General features: G+C 49.2%; 1 protein-coding gene across 4 annotated transcripts in view; it reads left to right on the top strand.

Moving 5' to 3' along the window:
• The first annotated feature begins 339 nt into the window (after window positions 1-339).
• SPEN (spen family transcriptional repressor) overlaps window positions 340-22,289 on the top strand; it is a 66,168-nt gene continuing 44,218 nt past the window's right edge. For 2 of the 4 annotated variants that reach the window (XM_035567876.2, XM_035567875.2), the window contains exons 1-3: window positions 340-477; window positions 17,609-17,929; window positions 21,258-21,734. In XM_035567876.2, coding sequence (XP_035423769.1) covers window positions 395-477; window positions 17,609-17,929; window positions 21,258-21,734 — 881 coding nt within the window. In that variant the 5' untranslated portion in view covers window positions 340-394. Of the gene's footprint in view, window positions 478-17,608; window positions 17,930-17,962; window positions 19,221-21,257; window positions 21,735-22,289 lie in introns of those variants that run through there. The other 2 variants (XM_050714861.1, XM_035567877.2) reach the window with 2 other exon arrangements.

Genomic DNA, 22,289 nt, shown 5'->3' with positions numbered 1-22,289 from the left:
AGGGGGGGGCGCCGCGCTGCCGCTGCCGGAGGAGGAGGAGGAGGAGGAAGCGCGAGCGAGCGCGCCGGGGCCGAGGCGGGGGGCGGCCGGCAGGGAGCGGAGCCGCGGCGGGGGGGGAGCCCGCCGCCCGGCAGCCAGGGGGCCCCCCCGCAGCCCATGGTGCCGCCCGCCGCCGCCGCCGCCGCCGCCGCCGCGGGGGGAGGCAGCTGAGGGCGGCGGGGCCCCGCGGCGGAAGAGGCGGAGGGCGGCCGGCAGGAGGCGGGGGCGGCGGCGGGCGAGCGGCGGCGGCGGCGGCGGCGGCGGGCGGCAGCGCTGCGCGGGGGGAGGCGGCCGGGAGGCCGGGCAGGGGCCGGGGCCGGGGCAGGGGCGGCGGGCTCGCCCCGCGCCGCGCAGCATGGTGCGGGAAACCAGGCACCTCTGGGTGGGCAACCTGCCGGAGAACGTGCGCGAGGAGAAGATCATCGAGCACTTCAAGCGGTGAGTGGGGCCGCGCGGCGGCGGGGGCGGGCGGGGGAACCCCGGGGGGCGGCGGGGGGCGAGGAGCAGCAGGACGGGGCGCGGAGCCCCGGGGCCGAGCGGGCTGCGCCCCGCGGGGGGGCGGCCGCGCCGCCTCCGCCTCACCCCTCCGGCCCTCCGCCGCGCGGAGCCGTCCTCTCGCCGCCTCGGTTCTGTTCCCGTTCGTGCGCGGCCTGCCCTCCCCGTCCGCTCATCCCGAGCTGCGGGATGCTCCGGTGCGGGCAGCGGCCGTGCCCCCGCGCTGCCAGCCGGAGCGCCCGGAGGTGCCGAAGGCGACGGCAGCACCGCAGAAAGCCCCGAAGGCAGCAGCTCCCTGCCCCGGAGCCCTCCACGAGGGCAGCGCTCCGCGGGCCGGGCTGGTTATTGTTGGCTGTTGGTGTTTTTTTTTTTTTTTTTTTTTCTCGGTGTGTCGTTGCATAGATTAACCCAGCTCCCACGGCGCAGCTCACGAGGAAGTAGTGGCTGTTTGCATGGTTGTATTTTCCTCCTCCCCGCTGCATATTTCCGTGCGAGAGGAGGCTTCTCGTGAGTTGCAGCAACACCGTGTCTGTGGGAAACGTGCGCGCACAAAGTTGCTGCCCTGCGCTGCACGCTGGAAGCTTCTCTTAGGAAAAAAGAAGAAGGTGATGAGCCCGGGGTGCAGCCGCTGACCTCCCACCAAGTGATTTTTGTTTTTTGTTTTTTAAATTCCGGAAGGATTTGGAAGCTTCCTTCAGTCTGCCTCGCTCTGCTGCCTTAGCGCTGGAAAAATGACGGCGCGTCCTTAATAATGAGTCACCATGGGAAAAATAGATGTGGTTACTAACATGCGAGGAGGCTGGGCCGGGGAGCCCGCTGACAGATGGCGGGCCTCAGCTGCCTCCCTGCCTGCAGCCTCTGCCCGAAAAGGGGCTGTGGGGTGCTGCCCCCCGGTTCGCTCACAGCCCCCCGGGTGGCACCGTGCCCCGCATGGGTCCGGGGCCACAGCTCGTGGTCCCCGCACAGCCTGTACGCAGCCCTGGGCCGAGCCGAGCGGCCCCGGGGGGCTTCTCCCTGCGCCCGGCTGCTGCCAGGCGGCCTCTAAAATGGCGGCGGGGCCCCGGCGGCGTGGGCAGGCGGCGCGGGGGCTTGGGCACCCCCCGGGCTGTGGGCAGGGGGCCCCGCCGCGGGGCGATCGTGTGGGGCTGGGAGCCAGACGTGGCAGCAGGGACGGAGGTTCAATAAAAAAACAGAAATCATAAAAAAAAAATACAGAAAAAAAAAAGGCTCAGCTACGTATCAGCACTCGGAGCGGGGGCTGCGCCGACCTATTTACCCGTCGCTTCTCTTCACGTTTGTCCCCCCCCAAGCCTTGCATTCCACCAACGCCGCCGTCGGTTGCTCTCTCAGTGGCTCCCACGGAGGGGATGGCACTTTGGCATTCGCCGTGGTTTGTGGTGTCCCCGAGCCCAGGTCGCGGGATCGGACGTTATACAAAGGCAGGGCTTGGGGGAAGAAAATGCGCTGCGGGGCTGTTTGTTTAATTCCGGGCATAGCTAGCCGAGGAAATACGAGGCACTCGAATGGAAGTGGAAATTTGACATTCCTGGGTCTTATTTTGTCCATGCCTCCTCTTTTGTAAGATGTATTAAAGCAGGAAAAAGTTGCTATGGTACTGTTGCTTAGAGATGGACGTGGAAAAAATGGTAGGCTCTGAATTAATTACCTTTTTTTTTTTTTGTTGCTTTTACCTTTGCGAGTTTCGATTGGTGGCTTTGGAGGGAGGTTTGCTGCCAGGCAAAACCCTTCATTTCTATAATTTCTCGCTTTGTTTTGAAAAGAGATTTCTTTCAACATTAGTGCGTTTCGAGGAGGCCGGTCTTGCACGAGTAAACACACGGGTAAAATACGCTCCAGCCGCTCTGTGCCTATGCTCTACGCATCTGGCTCCAGTCTAAGCATCTGGCTCGGGGTGCAGGTACCAGAGGGGAGGACGAGGGTCACCTCGGCAGCCCCGCGGGGGTCCGGCCGCCTGGATCTCTGCCGCAGGTACCTGTAGCCCCGGGTGCCGGCGAGGTGCAGGTACTGCCCGCGGACAATGGAGCTGCGCTCTTTGTGCACCGGGGCCCGGTGTCACGGGAGCGGGCCCGCGCGGAGGGCAGCTGCGACGTGGAAGGCTGCCTTCTTGGAAAGAAGAGTTGTCGCGTTTGGAGCGTGAGCCTGAGGAGACGGAGATGATCTCGGCGAAATGGAGTTCCCACCCATCCCCCTGCCTGAGAGCGGCTGCTGGCGGCACCGCGCTGCCAGCGGGAGGGAGTTGGGGAGCAGCCTGCCTGGAATCCCCCGGCCTGGGCAGCAGCGGTGCTTGTGGGGTCTTTGTGTGTCCCCTTGGCTTACGAGGTGCTGCGGCTCCTGTCTTAGAGCCTGTGCGCAAGCTGTCCTGCTGTCGCCCAGCCTCTGCTAGGAGCGAGTTTGGGAAACGTGACCATCCTGCTTCCAAAGAAGCAAAATTCAAGGGCGACTCTAAAACTTCAGGCCTGGCAGGCATGCTCAGTATGAGGGGTGTGCTGTTTTTTTCTTCTTTTCTTTCCTTGTCCAGTTACTGTAGGCAGCTTGTTGGGGTTTGCAGTCTTTCAAGTCATTTTTTAAGAGAAGGAACTAAGACGAAAAAAGCATTTTGCAGAAGCTATCTTTTTGGTTGTAAAACACTCTTGATTGGTTACAACACTGTTTATGAATTCTCCTCTCAGATGAGCAAATACTGAAGTTGGTCTCGAATCCTTAGCTTATTGAGTAGTGTTATTTTTTTCCTGAAAACCCCTTTTAATATATTGTCTCCATACTAAAAGGGATAGCAAGAGAGTGATTTTGTGCGTGTTGTAAAAAACTGAAATCACTCTGGGCTTTTGTTTTGTTCTCCTAGGCAGCTACTCCCCTTTGAAAAACTTCTTTCTAACGTGCTGTGCTGTATTTTCTTTCGGTGAGTTACTCAGGCATTCCTGAATATGAAAGCAATGGGGGCCAGGAGCTGGGGTCCGCAGTTAAGATGGAGCAAAGACTGAGCCCCTGGTAGGGTGTCGGGGCAGAGCTGGGCGCGCGAGGAAGCAGTGGTAGCAATCATTCTGGGTTCACCTAATTAACGCTGTCTTGACTAGCAGGAAAAAAAGTCATTCACCATCACTGGAACAGATGCTCGGCAGCTTGCGGAACAAGGCAACTAAATATAGTAACAGTTGTCCCCAGCGCAAGTGTTGGCCTTCCATATTTTTTTTCCCTGTGTTTTCTCCTGGTTAATCTGAAAGAACACGGCTTTGTCCCTTTAATGGTGTTTTAAAGGGCAAGAGGAGTAAAAGCCTCTTAATTGCGAGCCATGTGACTTTGGTATGCCATCTCGTATTCTGTGGGAGAATTAAGATGTTCAGAGGGGCAACCAAGCCCAGGAGAAACCCTGGGTTTCGGGGAACAAACGCGCTCCTTTAAAGTCACTGTGAATACGCTGCAGATCAGAGCAGCCTTGGAGGAGACAAGTATTGTAACGTTTCTTTAAGCCTGTTGGAAAAGCAGCGAGCTTTGTCCGGCGTCATGCTGCTCCCACTCCTGGTCCGAGGGGTGTAGGATACCCTCTGGAGAAGCGGTTTGCGTTTGCAACACCACTGCTCTTTGGAGTTGCTCTGCAGTGCATGGGCATAATCGAGAGCACGTGTTTGTTTTCAGTAACTTCCAAACACCATTCGGTCAGCTTACAAGATAAACGTTGTGTCTGGTGGTTGGGAGCCTGGGTACATGAAGCCTCCCTGCTCTCTGCTCTGTGCATTGCTGCGGAGGGCGAAGGTGGCGCAGCGGGATGCTGGTCGACTGCTTCCCAGCTCGTGTGGGGCAGAGCAGTAGGACTGCCACCGGTGGACTGGCTTGGGGCCCCGGGAAGAAAACCCCCCATGGCTGTTCAGTGTCGGAGCTGTTTATTTAGGACAGCACCGTTTCTCCAGCCTTCCCCACCTAAGACACCAGCAGGTCTTTCAGTGCCTTTCCACAGGAACAGGCTTGAGTCGGATGTAGGAGCGCTGCAGTTTTTCTAGTAAAATTCTCAAATATGTTCCCGAGCTTTTATTGCTTATAATCTAGTAGTGGTTCTTGGATATCACTTAAGATGCAAACACATGGGTAGTTACACTAAATCAGCTTTGCATATAGAGGTCCCTAACCAGATGTTAGGTTTATCTGAGGAAGAGGCAGGAATATGGATGCGGAATGAACTATTTCTGCTTTTTTCCCCTCTGTTCTTACCACTTTTAGGTGATGGTGTTTTCACAGCGCAGGCGCTAGCCTTTGAAAGGAAGGGGAAGGTAAAATTTATGCCTGTGCTTTGTTGAGGCAGTGTCTGGAATATCAGGCAATGTCGGCACTTGGTTATGCTGCATTTTACAAACATCTCCAGTAAGGTGATCTTAGTTTTGCAGAACACAAAATGCAGGAAGATCGTGGGAAGGCATTTGGTTGGGGGATTAAGGCACGGGGATTAAGCTAATTGCCCAGAATCAGATGGGAAAGATGGACATGGAAGGCACGAGGCGTGTACTGCCTTCCCGAATCTCGGTCCGGCTCCTTAGCGAAAGCCTGCCTCGCACCGCGCGAAGGCTTTTCAGTCGAGGGGCTAAAGGAGCACGGATGCTGGTGGTGCCCCTGTTTTCCACTACACCTCTGGTGGTGCTGCTGCCCCTGGCCCCGATGGAGAAACACCCTGAGCAGCTGCCTGCTGCTTCCCCACAGCCGAGCTGTGCGGAGGATGGCTCCTCGGCACTTCGGGGTCCACGAGTCCACTGGCTGCTCCACATCTTGCTCTTTGCGTGCACTTGAGGTGGCAGCTTGGTGACGCCACGCTTGCCAGGGAGATGCCTATATAATTACTTCAAAGAAACTTAATGAAGAGCTGTACAGAGCACAGATTTGGACTAAGCTTCTATTAAGTGTTTTTAAACGCTGAGCCGTGTTAGAAAGATAAGTGGATGTCACTTGGTTACAAAATTCTGTCCTCTGGTGAGCCTTTCCAGCATTGCTTGTTGCCTGAGAGTTCTTCAGAGGGTCCTGGTTGCATGTCCTGGTCCTGTTCTGTCTGAAAGGCTGCTCTGAAGTTACGTTGGCTTTTGGTATTTCTTGTGCTTACTCTAAATTCCATTGGTACGACAATAAATAATCCTGATGCCCTTTCTGGTGGATTGCTGAATGCCTAACTCAGTTGTGTGAAAGCTACGTGAGGCTGCTCGATGTGCACAGGAGATGCTTGTTGGAGCTTGAGGGTTGCCGTGGCCGAATCTGGGTCGCTGGAAGCGTTTGGCTCCCTGTGGAACCCCTCGTGTGAAGAGAGAAAGCAGACTGGTGCACAGAGAACGTAACAGCCCTTGTGAGGCGTACGCGGATATTAAACCCATTCATCAACTTAAAACAGGGGACTAGGAAAGGCCTAAAGCTGTTTTTGATAGTCTTGTTGACTGTTTTTTTTTTCCCCCAATGCTTTTCATAGGACAGAAAGTCATGCCAAGTTCTCCGGCAGATGACCTTATTGCAGTCTTAAGGTGTGTCCAAAATTAGGTCCTTGTCTTCGCTGAGGGCCAAGAAGCGCCAGCTAGCATTTCATAAAAAAGGAAGCAAATATCCAAATGAGCGGAGGGCAGGCTGCAGTCCTTGGGCACGTTAGTGAGTCAGGATGAACCTGGAGCTTTGTTTTCCTGTGCCGATGTGCTGCGACTGCAGACTGACTGGCTGCTCTGGTGGCTTCACGCTGTCGTCAGCTTGTGAGCAGGAGGAGGAGACGCATTCTGCACATGAAGATGCACCTGAGGAGCAATGACTGCCAAAGCAAGGTGTTCTGGTGGCGTTTGGGGATGGTGGGGAGGGGGTGAAGGTGAGGGTCGCCCTTCCTGGCTGCTGTCAGGTTGCTTCAGCCGGCACTCCGGGAGGCGCTGGTGACGGGGGTGTAAGCAGTTAAGTTGCTTGTGGGGTGGGTAAGGTCTGGTTTTGGTGGCTACCAAAAATAAGCACTTGCAAGATACAGCGTACGTGTTTTTTATTAAGCTCCGTGAACTCGCTGAGGTCTGCGAACGCCCTGAAACCAAAGACTGGAAAGGCAAACATTCTTAAACAATGAACTAAGGAATAAACTAGAAAATATGATTACTCTCCATAATAAGATTTTGAGTTTAGCTGCGTCTTCGGCATGCCAATTTAGGAATCTCGTGGGAGGAATATGAGCCTGAAGATGGAAATTCACAGTGTACAACCAGCCTCGTGGCTTACCTTCACATGAGTCTCTGTAGTGTTCTGAAGATGATTTGAACAGTTAATGAAAATCAGACAAAAGCTGCTTTTTTGCTGCCGAGCTAGCAAGTCACTGGCTCGGACCTGATGAGGGTACGTGCAGGGGCAACACCAGAGCCTTCGCCTTTCTGCCTGCCTGGAGAGCTCCCTTTGTGGCTGGGTCATGTCAGCTCCGGTCTCCTCGGGTCCGAAAACCCGTCTCTAATGCTCGTCTGCAGTAATGTTTTAAGATGTGATGACGACTTCTGTGTAATGAATAAAACACAGTGACTGCTTTGGTTTCTGCATTTCCATAGTTATTGTTTAACCTACTAACACTGTGTAATCGTCGCATGCAATCTGTAAAATCCTGTAGTGTGAAGATAACATCCCTTAATAAAAGAATAAACAGTTACAGACTTTTCATAAATATACCACAATATATTCCAGGGACTGCTGCAATCTGATCTGTTAATGGGGTAGATTGACTATGAAGGCAGTGTCTCTGAATTCATTTGAAACAACATACTTCTCAAGGCGGATTTTTTGGAAGTGTACCCTGTAGCATTGCATGCGGCTGGCTCCGTACGCTATTTTGTATATTCATGCGTTGTCTGAGGTCCAAATATTCATGGTGACTTGGGTGAGAATGCAGCAGAATTGGGATGCGAAAGGAACATCAATTTTCTGCTCAGAGAAACTAATCATGGGAGACAAGCGGCAGCCTATCTCAATGACCAGTCTCTGTTTAAAAAACCCAGACGCTTTTTAAGAACAAAAGGGAGCTTTTTTGCTTCCTTTCTCTTCCCCTTTTTAATTAAGCTCAGCAATTTAAAATTGAAAGCACTTTCTTTTAGTACACTTAGATCTGTGGTGTGCATGGCCAAATCTAATGAAAGTGTGCTGAACGTGCTCTGGTCTCACACTGAAAAGCGAGATAAATCCGAACATCCCTGGGAGCAGCGTGGATAGATGATCCGCGCCAGCGCTCTCTGCAGATGGAGGCAATGGTGACTTGTTTGTGTCTTCCTCTTGGATGCCCTCCTATCCAAATACAAGACCTTACATGTCTTCTGTTACCCTCTGATGTGGTAGGAAGCTAGAGCTGGATTCACACCAAGCTTTTGTCACAGTGGTGACCGGGTACGCAATCACAGCTGGTTTTGAAGTAATCTTTTAGCTCAATGAAAAGAGTACTGCCAGGCTGTAACTTCTTTAATGAGCGGCGAATCAGTTTTCTTCAAGGTAGAAACCTGAGCTGCTGATGTCCTCTGTCCGTGGGACTCGTTATGAATAACTTGACGTCCCTGTCGCGGCTGTCCCCACGCGCAGCACGGAGCGCCGAGCTGGGGTCCGTCTGATCGTGCTGCTGGCGTGAGTGCCTCCTGTCCCCGCCGGCAGGGGCAGCTGCCAAAAAGCACATAGAGGCTTATTTCAGCGTTCCCTCTTCAGGCGCTCTGTGGCAGCTGTGGGTGACCCGGAACAGTCAGTAGGGCAAAATAAGAAAGATAAATTGCCAAGTTGGATGTTTAAAGTAGTCATCGCTGGAGGAAAAAGTCTTCCGGCCTCATTCACATCCTGACTGTGAGGAGAATAAAAGCTCATAATGGATAACTATCTCCCTTGTATACGGAATCAAATCTGATTTAATTTCAGGAATTCGTGCTTGTATGTGTGAGATGCAGCTCTTGGAAAGCCATCTCAGTACGCGTCTAGGTGGCTAACGATGTGCACAGCGACCTCCTTGTAGTCAAAGCTGAAATGAACCCTCGGTCTTCTCCTGAATTCTCAAACAACTGGTTCGATGTATTGGTAGCAGAAAAGCTTTGCTATGTTTAAAAAATAAGTGTGGTTTCAACGTTGGCACAGATTGTATATGTGGCTGAGGGTATGTCGAGATGTGTGGGATCTGGCAGAGCTCAGGAAGTGTCTCTTTCTCCCCATTGCTCGGAGACTTTGGTCCCACAGCTGGGGTGCCCGTTCCTAGCTCATGTCAGAGTGATTTCTGACAGTGGGCATCTGGGGGTGAAGCAGATCAGCAGAACAGCGTCAGGAAGGCGCTCTCATGGCGGTTACGCTGCCATAGCTGGCTGCGTTAGGGCAGGGAGGGCAGGAGGAGTGCCGTCAGTGTGCGGGTCCTGGCACAATTCCCCCCCTGGTTTCAAGAGAGTGACCTGCCTGGAGTGGGTGAGCTGCTGGGGTCGGGGACTTGGACATGTCTCTGGGGCTGTGGATCCATGGCTGCTTTCCGTGAGGAATGAATTTCAAGTTGTTGAGCCTGGTTGCTCATTCAGACGGTGGTGGTTCACGGGGAGGAGCGATCCCAGTGCTTGGGATGGTCTCGGTGAGGGCAGACAAATCCACTTTATTTTTATGTTCTTCGGGAATACAGTTTCTTGGAAAACCTACAAAACCTTGTAGGAAGACAGGTTATAAAGTTTGTTTCACTAGAGAAGTATGAACCGGTGATCACCGAGACTCGTAAAGCCTTAAGATGGTACGTATTTAAAGTACTTTACAGCATGGCAGGGAGACCATAATGTTATGACTCTGCATTTTCCTCCATCTGCTGCTGAATACATGCAAAGCAGGGCTTGGAGAAGCAAAACTGAGATGGGGATTTACCCTTTCATGTAAGAATGAAAAACCTGATTGAGCAGGAGATGCCCCTACAGTTGCAATGCAAGTACGTTCTTAAAATCGAATCCGACCAAATCGTAAAAGCATTCACTCAAACGAAAAGGCTTGAGCAATTCCTTTTCAGAAAGCGTTTAATGTCACCACCAGTATTTTTGAAGAAAATCTGCCGATTGTGCTTTAGGCTGGAAGGAGAGATGCCCTGGAGATGGAATTTGGTGGCAGTGCATCTAGTGTGTAGTAACATGGTGCCATGCATCTGTGTAGGTTGGAGGAGAAAGAATTGCGGTGCATCGTCCTTGATAGAGTGTGGTTGAGCGTGTTCTCTGCCTTGCAGGGCTCCTACAAATTTCTGTAACCTCTTCAGGCTTCTGGGAGTGGTTTTACTGTTCAAGAACAGTCTAATTCTTATATATTCTGATCTGCTAAGAGAGCAAGACTGATGCGATCTTGCCCTGCATGCGTATCTTCCCTAATCACTGTAGAACCCGTTAGCCAGTTTCAGCTAAACTGGAGGGCAGAGGAGGTGCTTGCAGTCTCAGAGATGCAATGTTCCTGCGCGTTTCATGAAAACAAGCGGTTTTAATAGAGGAGGGAGACCTGATTAGCGGCCCCATGGAGAGAAAAGCTGCAGCGTGCGTACAACCCTTATTAGACATTAAAGAATCCACATGGGAGAGAGGTGTTCCTAACCGTGGGAAAAGCTGCAGCGGGAACTGGCATTTATTGGACGCCAGGGAATTTGACCTCAAGACATGCATCCATAAGAAATGAGTCTTCATTATTACTGCACACAAAGCTGCTTTGATTTTCTTTTTTTTTAATAATACGAAAATGTGTATTACCGGTAAGCCCTGCTATGGGTGCTTGTGTACTTCTCGATTGTGCAGAAGTGGCTGCTGGTACAAGTTCCTTACTGACGGAGCTTCTGTCCATTTGCTGGGATGGCCAAGGCGGCTGTGCTGACGGAGCTTTAGCCCACACTGTTCAGCACTCAGCCCCTCGCTGCGGGACGGTCAGGGTTTGCCTTTCGACCGCGAGGCTGGCGTTGCAGGAGCTGCTGGCTGCGGCGAGGTGCTGCGTGACCCGCTGAGCGTGGGCCGAGGGCTTTTCCCAGCTTGCTTCAGGTGATCCCGGTGCCCAGAACGCGGCGTATTAACACCTCGGCGGTATCCAGACGGTGACTTTGCTGTGAAGATGTAAATAAAATGTCGTAATTAGGATTGACTTTTACTTTGGATCCTAAAATGGAGCATTCAGCTGAGCTGTAAGCAAGAGGCGAGCGCTTATTTCAGCATGGAGTTATCTACCAGACTATCTGACATGCCGAGCGTGTTGCTCTTAAATAACAGGTATCAGAAGTATCAGTGAATGTGCCTATGCTAGCTTTTTAATTTCCTACTTTGTCATCTCTTATGGAGGGATTACGAGAATAGACAAAGCCCTCGCTGTTCTCAGTGCGTGGCAGAAACATGTGCTGTATCTCATTAAAAAAACCCCTGTTTGTAGTCAGAGCTGGGAGATTTCCCATAAAATGCTGTTAGGCTAAAGTGAGCAGGAAAATTCAGGATAGGCCTGGGCTCAGCTAGTATTTCGGGCTGAGGGGAGTTAGGGTTGGCGCGTTAAGGGTTCAGCCCTGTCATGTCAGCAGTTTGCCTTAGCGCCGTAACCTGGTTGATGGTTTGTGCTCCTGAACTTTGAGAACTGTTTAAAAATCTTTATTGCTAGAGAGCTAGCAAGAATGCCCTGCAGAACTTTATTCCCCCTCCCCCCCCCCGAAAGGTCTCAGAGCCAATAAAGATCACTCTAAACAAGTTTTAAAGCATCTAAGATTGCAATCTAGAAAAGCATGGGAGCTTGGTAATAAGGGCGTGTTTCTGAATCACTGCTGCCACAAGGTCTGTTCGCCGTACGGTTTGAAAACCAGCACTCCTTGTGATACGGAGAGCTTTTATTTTGCGTGGTTTTGTGAAGGTAAAGGTTTTCAAAACCTTACATCATGTGGATTCACCACTCACTGACAAGCTCTCCTACTCTTGATCATCGAGAACGCTACCCCGGCCTCTTGTGATGGCTTATCATTGTAGAAACAGTCGTTTTGTGCAGAGAAAGGTAGAAGTAAAGGCATTGAATTTGCTTTATTTTTAGCCATCTTTAACGTGACATAGCAGCTGGAGATAAGGAGCGTCTGTGCCATACGTTGAATCTCTGGAGGCTGCTGGAAGTGCTCCATACGTTGCTGGCAGCTTTGTGCCGCTACCCTCGTCCTGGTTGGTTTTGTCCCTGCGTGCTTCCCCTGAGAACCCTGTTCTTAGAAAACGGGGAAGATGGGGTGCTCGGAGGAGGGTTCCACGGTGGTGCTGTCGGGTTCTTTAAAGGGGCGTGTGCATGGGCACATTAGATAAGTACTCTGGAATGTCACAGTATTTACACCGCAAGCCTGAAGAGCCAGTTGTTCGGTTTCAAAGATGGGTTGACATGAGGGATTTCTGAGGTGCTCCGTGCGGAGCGTGGTCAGGCACCCTTGGTCCTGGGCAGTCGCGTCCAGCTGGTCACAGTGAGTCCTGCAGCAAGGTCTGCCTGCAAAGCAGCTGCTAGCGAAGGCCGGCAGCCGTGTGTACGTTTCCATGGTCGTCATTAAGCGTTCGTGATACTGTTTGACAAATTCTCCAGGTTTGAGTGACAGGCTTACAAAGACGAGCAATTGTGGCTCATCAGGTGACGGTTCCCCGCATGCTGTTCATTTTAAGTAGTTTTCCAGGACTGCGGAATTCAGCCCGTTCTCTGTTGAGATTACGTTTCCATTAGCATGTATTATTTTTGTCCCAGCCCTGCGCATGCACTTATTTATGGCCTGCCTCTGGGTTTGCTTTCTGCTATTGATCGGTTGCTGTTTTCATGAAAGGACCCAAACCCAATAATGCAGTCCGCGCGTGGTCTGAGTACCTTTTGTTTAGATTCCTCTGTTCTGTATCTGTAAGCTCTCAAGTCTTCCTTCCGTGCTAGACATGTGATGATATTTGACCAAAGATATCCTGGTCCTCTGCTGAAGGCATGACTGGAAGCAGAATGCAATTCCAAAGGCTTGTGCCACTTAAAAGCACGTAAATATTTTCCATGGCAAGAAAAGTACGTGGCTATAATGAACATGAAGCACAGAATATGGTGGCACATCGTTTCTTAGGCCTGTTGTCTTCCCTCTCCATGGTCTGTGCCGTCAGTGGCGTGGCAGCGAGGGCCACGGCCAAGCTGGTGGCCCTTGGGCTTGGCTCTGAGCAGTGTTTCCTAAAAAGAGCTGGTGGTGGGCCGAGGAACGGTGATCCATGCCAGCAGGAGAGCCCAGAAGGGACGCTCACAGAGGTGGCCTGGTGGCAGGATCCCTCTGGAGCCGGTTACCGGCAGCCTCGGTGCCAGCGCTGCCCCGCCACGGGAGCAAGTGCAGCGCTGGGAGCACGCGGGCTGGCCTGGCGTTACAAATAAGGAGAAGCGAGGCAGACATCTGGCTAAGTATTACTTCAGGTCACATCGCTTTGTTATGAAATAACAGCAGAGGCAGAGGAACGCGATTGGCGGGCGGAAGCTTCACGCTGTGTGCGCGTTTTACTGAATACTGCAGGCCGTGACTTGCCTGCGCCATAGCATAACCCAGCGCACAAAAAGCCGCCCGTGCGCTCCCGATGGCTAAAGATAGCTGGCTGTAGTCGAAGTGAACCCAAGTGGATCCAGAATACCCAGACATCCCCTCGCAGCGGTGTGTCTTCTCAAATCGTGCCCCTAATGAGCGGTGCAGAAATGAGCACAAGAAACCTGTGTTATTTTTGATCTTGCGATGCGTCTCGCATGCAGGAGTATTGGGCGTAGCATCGTGCCGACTTCTCAACAACATGTTTTTGTAGGCTGACCTGCAGAATTCTGCAGTGCTGAAAATGGGTGGATATGAAGGGTTTTTGCAAGCTTGGGGGGAGTCAGCATGAGAAATGAGGAGGTGATCCGAATTGAAGTGGGAATCAAGGAAAGCAGTTTAAAATAAAAAAGTGATCGCCCCTCTGATTCCAAGCTACCTTTTCCTACCATGTGTATGCCATCTTTAAGGAGCTTAACCGCTTTATAAAACCACTCAGCTAAATGGTAATACTGGCTTACTGAATATTTGGCTTTCTTGTCATCCGCCCTTTGTTCGAAACGCCTTTGCTCGAGGAGGGCAGAGGCTGCTCATGCCCGGGAAGACGCCTGCTGCACGCAGTGAGGAGAGCAGGGCTGCGGCCGGTGGCGAGATGGTGCCCGGGGAGCCGGCACAGCCCGGGCCAGCACCGTTGGTGTGTGGCGTTCCCCAGCCGCCGCGTTGTCTGCCGGTACGGGAGGAGGCTGGAGCACCAGGAGCACGCCGAGCGGCCGTGCCAAGAGCCCAGAGACATTTCGGCTGCTTGTTTATAGAGGTGCTTTGATCTACAGTGAATAAACCGATAATGGTTAAATGACGAATTCCTTTTCTTTGTCTGAGAAGCTGGATTAGCGTAGCTTTGTTCAAGCAGTGATTAGCTAGCAACTTTTTTTTTCTGAAGGGGCCACCAGATTTCTGTATATCGTGCGGTGTTACAATTGTGTGCTGGTAGAGGGGCTCGCTGACATAACAGCCCTGGTGTGTCGGCTGTGGTTCTGGTTGAACTATAAACCCCTCTGAAAACACGGCCCCAGCCTGCTTCGCTACGATACGGGACGGGCTCGGAGCTAATGATTAATCGTCATGAGTTCCCCAGGCGGAGAGGCATTAAAAGCCTTGCTTTCATTAGGGTCCGTGGATTCAGAGCTCAGCGAACGCCTCTTTGTTTTCTGCCGGGTCTGCCAGCGATTGTGAAATGCAGCTCGGACGGGGCTGACGCATAGGTGCAGGGATGGGCGGTGCGGCTTTAGAGGAGCCGCTCTGCGAACGTTACCAAAGGTCGTGGCGATGCCTCCGGTCCTCCTTTGTCCCCTCTTCCCAGCCCTTGGGACCTGGACAAAGGTTGCGTCGCGCAGTCGGCTGCTCCTCGCAGCGCCTTCGCCTCCATCTTGCCTCTGCTCGCCGTCTGCTGCCGCCTCGCCCCCCCCAGCCCTCCCGAGAGCATCGTTCTCTTGCCATGTGTTGTTCTGCTGCAGTAACCCGTCTCGTGATGCGGCACTGCAGATCTCCCCTCCTCTCCCCCAGGGATTGGATGCGGAGCGATGCGGTCCTTGTCCCAGTGGCGCGGCACCGAAGGATGCGTGTGGTCCCCGGGCACTGACCTCGCCAGGCAAGGAGGACGCGGACCTTCCCCGTCGATGGCCGGCCTCGCATGCTTAGGGCTCGCTGCGTCTCGCTTTTCTCTTGTCCCCCCATCTGCTTATGCTCCCTTTCTCCTCCCCCCTCCTGGCTCCCTGGCTTGCAGCAAAGACGATTGTCACAGATTATCCCCGGGGCTCAGCAAGGGCACGGTGCAGGACACCAGAGCATGGCGTATATTTGTGGAGCTGGATTAACGCACCCGCCCCGAGCGGGGTGATTTAGGGCTGTGGCTGCAGGGGAATACAGGAGTAGCATCCCCCACCCATTTCTGGTTTAGGGAAGAAAAATACATTGTCCCACATTTCACAGCAGTTTTTTTTTTTTGTTTTTTTTTTAATTCTTGAAATAGCTGGCAACCAAAGTATGCTTCTCCCAATATAAAATTTGAGCTCTGCCTGCAAGAGGTGTGCGTTTGCTGGGTGATTTTGCTGGTAGAGGGGGAACATTGACATTCTGTCTTTTCTGCACTTCCTGGGCAGCATTAGTTTGAATATTTGAATGTTTTAACACATTTCTGGATCTTCTGCAGCAAAAGAAAATAGGTGAGGTTTGTCTGTGTGTATGTTATAATAACACGTACGTGCCGTGATTTCAAAATTAGGGAATAAAAGAATTATCAGGATAGTGAGTGGGAACAGTCAGAGAGCTCATTTCTGATGTAACTGGCAGGCAGCACTTCATATTAACTAGGCTCTGGTGATTGCAGTCAGAAAGGTCAATTAGGATTTCAGTTTTTTTGAGGAGTGTTAATACATTTAAGTTTTTTTTTTTTTTTAAACGGAAGTTTGTAGACAAAGTATGGACTCACATTGCCAGAAACCAAATGTGTAAACAGTGAGCAAAAGGAAGGTACATGTTCGAACCGGTCAGCTCTGTAACTGCAGCATTTAGAAGAAAAACTCAAAGGAAATCAAAGTTAAAGCACTGTCCTATTGCAACAGCTTTTCTTTTGTTTGTAGAGAACTGCACTGAAATGCATGATAAAGGGGCTTAGGTGATGCTAACATACCTCATTATTTTTCATATTTTTGTCTCGTTTGGTCGTGGCAATCAGTTTAATTTTTTTTCAAATGGGCTCTTCCTGTTTTCCTTCCCCCTTCTTCCTTTCCTGTTGCTTCTCTCTTTACACGTGCTACATCCAGTCAGGCCCATTTTTTTTTTTTCCTCGCACAAATTTTAGGAACCACGTCCTCTACTTTCCTGGTCTTTCTAAATCTTGCCCTCAAGGTAAGATTTGATAACCTCACCCAGCCTCAGAAGGGTGCAGACTCGGAGAAGAACCTTTCCTGCAGGACCATATTTGTTCCTTGCTGTTTTTTGTTATAATAAAAAATGACCAGTGCCTCACTTTGGTATCAGAGGTTAGAAAGCTCCACTGAGAATTAACATTACTGCGCTGGACCCATGAGTACAAGGGCTGCAAGCTCTGCTCTGGGCAGCGCACAGCCACGAGTGTGTCCCATGCGCGCCCCTGCCTTTTTGCATCTAACAAGGAGCTTTTAGACTGGCTTGAACGATGCTCTTGTTTGCACATACATCCCTTAACAAGCAGTGTGCCGTATTTGGTGGAGTAGAAAATAGAGAAGAATGAAGCCTAAATCCAATCCAGATCACATATGAAGTAGAGTAGGTCAGACTGGAATGAGGAGGCAGGTTTTCAAATCGTATTTAAGAATTAGTCATCCAATAACAATGACAAAGTTTGAAGGTATATGGAAAGCCGTGCATAAACTGGAGTCAGATGCGGGTTCTGACAGCATTTGCTCTTCAGACGGGCAATTGTATTAGTTTTTTTCATGCATCTGTAGCTGAAAACAGCTTTTCTTGTTTAAGATCTGTTTACATCTGTTTGGCATTGTGCTGCCTTTGGGAACACAAAAAATTTTGCAATAGTTCTTTACACAGTTTACAAATATTTCTTCATTATTTTTTCATTTGTGTATCCCTTTCCAGTTTGCCAGTGCATTCCAAAACACATTTTTTGCCTCTTTTTGTCATGGATTAACTTGTGAAGTCACAAGCCCTTACCTGCTTGGCTAAGCGTGGCTGAGAGAATGACCAAAACGTGACGTGCGGTTCCAAGCTCTTTTAAAATGCTGCCCTGTTCCCCCTTTCCATTTAATCCTCTCTGCTATGAGTCGACGCCAGTATTTGGAGACATTTTGACATCATGTTTTCTCACGTGCACAAAGGTGGTGCCTTTTTTCTCCTGGGCAGCTGCTGGCTGGGCAGCGCCCGCATTGCAGAAACCCCGCGGTGTGCACTCAGGGCCGGTGGTGCGCTCTGCCACCTCCTGCAACGTCCCGCATGGGGCTGGGCCGGCGGCGGGGAACGTGGTGCAGGGCTGGAGCAGCACCGTGCTGCATGCATGTCCTGCGGGGTGCTTCGAGCCCAGGAGGCTGGGGCCAGGAACCTGCAGGAGCAAAGGCTGTCGTTTTCGCGCGGGATGGGTTACGTGCAGAGCAGGGCGGTGGAGTTGCTGTGTCAAGGTCATTTTTTTCTCAAGAAGATTGTCGGGATGTCTTTATTTTTACTTGTTGTGACACGTTTTTGTGTTAACTATGTCTTGCTCGTCAGATTAAAAATCAGAAGGGCTGCTCTAATTGCTAACACCTTTCTATTTCTTCAGCTGCTGTTGCTCTGTTATTATAGAAGGGGAGATCTCGTGGTATGCTAGCCAAAAGAGAGGGGGTTTGAAATTATTCTGGAAAGGGCACTTGGCTTTTTCCCCCCGTTTTGGAAATGCTTCCTCCAGCCTCTGCCGTGTTTTGAGATTGGTTTTCCTGCCATGTGTGAAGGGCAAGTGGTTTGAAACTGATGTTGGTTTTTCTCTAGGCAATGTTATTAAATACTGTCTTTTTCTGCTTGCATTAATAGTTTTCCTTTTCTTTTCTTTTCTTGCAGATATGGACGTGTTGAAAGTGTCAAAATACTCCCTAAGAGGGGGTCGGAAGGCGGAGTGGCAGCGTTTGTGGATTTTGTGGACATCAAAAGTGCGCAGAAGGCACACAACTCTGTCAACAAAATGGGAGATAGAGACCTACGGACGGATTATAATGAACCAGGAACCATTCCCAGTGCTGCTCGGGGATTGGATGATACAGTTTCCATAGCATCTCGTAGTAGAGAGGTTTCTGGGTTCAGAGGAGGTGGGGGGGGGCCCACTTACGGCCCCCCACCATCACTTCATGCACGGGAAGGACGTTATGAGCGGAGACTTGATGGGTAAGTTCCAAGGTTTCTCTAGGCAGGTATTTTGTATTTGATATGGTGAGAAACACAAACTCGTATATAAGGGGCCCCAGATGGATTTAAAATTTTGGGAATTATCTATGTTTCCTATTTTGGGTTGGAAACGGAAGTGATTTCTATCCCAGTGGCTGGTACCTTGTGGATCCATAGAGGATGTTTTCTGCAGCTGGTTGGATATCTACACTTGAAATAAGGTGGTTTTAAGATGGAAGATTTCCTTTGGCCAGCATCGATATTGGAGTTACTCTTTTCTAGAAGTAATGATTCCATTTCTTGGATAATATTAAGGCCTTATTCGGATGTATCCCTACTGCCAGATGGAGTTATCTTACTACAACATGTGGTGAAGTTCTGTATGGAGTATCTTCGGAATACTAGAACCTAAAATTCTGTGAAAGCTTGATGCCTAGTTCTCAGTTCTCACTATACGCAGTTTATATGTTAATTGGATTGTCACCAAAAATTTCCTAGTAGAATTTAATGATACAGTCCCTTGGATTCTACAAACAACACTTAGCCATGGAAATAACGCTTGGATGGAGAAGACCGAAGGCAGCTTGTGATGTTTTCATTTTGGATCTACATCATTTCCAAGTTATTGGGATTATTCTTTCTGATGGTATTGACAAAAAGAGCTGATGGACATTACTAAATTTTGGAAATTATATATATTTTTTTAATGCTGGGATAAGAACTACTGCCTTGAATTTATTGGATGGTATACAATCAAGACGTCAGTAGCCATGGGGAGTGGATTACTATATAGTCTCTTAAAAAGCTCTTTGCTGCTCCACATTAAACATACTTTAGTTTTTAAGGACGTGGCACTAATAATCAGTTTGTGGATACACCAATCAAAAATGACTGGGCTGGATGGTTACAAAGGCGGATAGAGGATGCCTGCTGGCCAACAGCGATGAGTGCCCTCGTGCATTGGGTGAACTACCAGCTGCTCGATTCAGACATAGGGCTGGAAATTAAAATAATGGATCTATTTAAGTGCCTTCTGTCTCAAGAAAGAAGTCTGGGGGTTTCAGAGTTATGGTTTCAGTCTGGGACTACTTGCTTCCAGTGGAATTTTTTTTTGTCTTGTCACTAAGATTTTTTTTTTCTTGTTGGTTCATCTAAAATATCATTTGACACCCTTGCCCATTAAGAAGGTGGATTACCCCTATAAGAGGGGCCAAAATTGGGGAAGTTATGTTCACAATTCTCTCCCTAGATTTAATTGGGAATATAGGTCGTGTTTCCACACTTGGAAAAGGTTGGTATGTCCTGCCCTGTGTATATTAGCCCCTCTCCTAACCCAAGTCAAACCCTCTCTTTCCACTAACTCCAGTAGTACTTAGTACTAATAGATAAATCAAAAAAGCACTGTAGCCATTAGATTTTCAGCTCTGCTAGCTCCTCTGTCTGTCTTCTGTGTCCTTCTCATGGATAAGGACTTTGTTCTTTTATGTCAGCTATAGCAGTAACCCTTTAGAAAATACTGCTTTTTCTCTTACCTGATTAAATCAGCTTTCACTGATTAACACTTTGTAGGATGCTAAATGCAATCATTTATAAAAATGTTGATCCTGGTCCTTCAAAAGGGGGAGAAAAGAGACATGTTTCTGTTCTACACCCTGAAATATCTTTAAAAACGTCATTGTTGTGAGCAAGAGATGCAACAATGAATTTTAAGCACGTATATACATTAATGAAATTTTCTGTTGCACTGGTTAGGTAGTTTGTTACATACAATTTTTGAGAAAAAAAAATGCAGGCGAGACATGAGTTAGTTCTGCAGAAAGCCTGAAAATGAGTTATAATTGAACAGCAGAGGGTGAATATATTTAGAGGATTAAGGATCTAGTGATTCACTGGGGAAGGAATTGAACTTCCTGAGATGCTAATTTAAAAAGATTCAAATCTGATTTTGAGTTTATAAAAGATATCTGAAATATTTCTGCCATTTTAAATGGAAGGCAGACCCGTGATGCAGGAGAGGCGGAGGAAGTACAAGGAGGAATTGGGTTATTAGGATTCAGGGGACTGAAGTGACTAATAATTGATTCTGAAGGAAGAACCTGAGAAGGCTGAGAAAAAGGTTGAAATGTCCTTCATGAGATGGATAATTAAATTTTTAAATTAACTTTGGTTACCCTGACATATTTAGAATTTTGCAAGTGTTTCTTAAACGCTCAATGTAATCATTCTTGATCTTTCATTTTGTGGAGGTAACTTAGACATACCGTCCTGGTATTTGTCTAAATTAGACTACTAAACCATACGTAATGTTCCTTTAACTGTATCTGTCAGTTTTGCTATGTCTTTATTTGAGAGATCACACTAACATTCTTAGAACATAGAGCTTTCCTTAATTGACATACAAAATGTTTGAAATACTAAAACAAAATGGGTCATAGCTACTTCAAACTAGTGTGCCTATAAAGATAACAAATTCTGTGATTGCAGTAACAATAGCAGTCTCAACAAACACCTAGTGAAAAACTTAATTTATACTCTTTGCGTAGGGTTTTAGTATATTTTCCAGGCCTGCATCTTTTTTAGTAGTTATGAATACTTGCAATTTAAGTATTCTGACATCAGTAACCAGGATGTTTCTTTAGGGTATGCAGCTTTAACAAGAGTTGAGCATAGTTCTCTGATAAAGAGCAAAATCCCCCCTAAGAGGACGAAATATTTTAGAACAGCAACAAGAAAACCCCCAATTTTCTGGGCTTCTGTGTGGGTAATACTACCCCTTTTGAAAGCAGCTTCTTACCTCTAGGTTATGCTTTGCACTGAGGCTTTCATGGCTACAGCCCAATTTATGATGCCATTTTTGCAGAAGGATAATTACAACAGCTCCAGTAATTATGAAATTGAAGAAAAATTTCTGAAGCTCTAAAGCAAAAATAGAAAACAATTGTTTATTGTGATGTTCAAAAACATGAAGTTTTCCTTGTTTACTGCATTTAAAAAAAAACAAGCAAACAAAAAAAACCACAACAATTTAAAGGAGGAGTCTGCACTAGAAGGCAGTATTTTGTCCTATGCAGGCAAGATGCTGGTCATGAAAGCCTAATATGTGTTTAAAACAAAATGATTGCTCAGCTTTATTGTATATGAATATAACTTTGGAGTCAAGTAAAATGTTTTAAGTTTGTCAGTGTTTGCTTGATAGGTTATTGCTGTTTAGTGGAGAAGCAGTCGCAAAAATAAATTCAGTGCCGAAGTGAATGTTTGCATGATTTGCTTTTAGTTGTGCTTGCCCCTTTCTGATTGATTAAATATTTTTCCCCCCTCCTAAATGCAGGGCTTCAGATAACAGGGAGCGTGCTTATGAACATAGTGCCTATGGACACCATGAACGGGGGACGGGAGGATTTGATCGGACAAGACATTACGATCAGGATTACTATAGAGATCCTCGAGAGCGGACTTTACAACATGGGCTCTATTATACTTCTCGGAGTCGAAGTCCAAACCGTTTTGATGCTCACGACCCCCGTTACGAACCTAGGGCCCGGGAGCAGTTTACATTGCCCAGTGTGGTACACAGGGATATCTACAGGGATGATATTACACGGGAGGTACGAGGCAGAAGGCCAGAACGGAATTACCAGCACAGCAGGAGTCGGTCACCGCATTCGTCCCAGTCCCGGACCCAGTCCCCACAGCGGCTGGCCAGCCAAGCGTCCAGGCCCGCGCGCTCCCCCAGCGGCAGCGGGTCGAGGAGTCGGTCTTCGAGCAGTGACTCCATCAGCAGCAGCAGCAGTACCAGCAGCGACAGGTAGGTCACTCGCGGCTGCAACAGACGTGGCATTGCCCGACCCAACACAACCGGTGCGTGAGGTTTGTGCTTTGGGCCGGTGTTGTTTCCTAAGGCACATGGCAAGGAAGTGGGAGCCCGGGCTGTGAAAACAGAAGATGTTTTGCAGCAGTACACTGTTCACTGGTGTAGAAGTAAGCTGGCGTGAAAAGTAAAAAGACCAAGTTGGCATGAAACAAATCCGAGGGGAGTGCTGTTGCCGTTGTTGATTATTTTCCATGGTGGATCCGTGTAGTGTCCGTAAGGTGCTAGCTAGGCGAAGCGGGGATGTGCAAACGCAAGGCCCTGCTGAATCCCTGGCTGCTGTCTCCGTACTTGGAGAATGGGGTAATTATTTTATTTGCTTATGTTCGGACATAAGTGAATTTTAAGGTCAAGCCACTTCTTACAGGGCACATTGTGAAATATTTTTGGAAATGATCAGTATTATTGGCCAGTTTCCTGTTAATTCCGTATTACCACTAACATTTAAAAGAGTGGTATGTTGCTGTTTCATTCACCCTCCCCCATTTTCCT

The sequence above is a fragment of the Cygnus atratus genome, chromosome 21, assembly GCF_013377495.2.
Source record: "Cygnus atratus isolate AKBS03 ecotype Queensland, Australia chromosome 21, CAtr_DNAZoo_HiC_assembly, whole genome shotgun sequence".
NCBI classification, from domain to species: Eukaryota; Metazoa; Chordata; class Aves; order Anseriformes; family Anatidae; genus Cygnus; species Cygnus atratus.
Note: the sequence above shows the minus strand (reverse complement) of the source record. Positions and strands in the feature narration are given on the sequence as shown.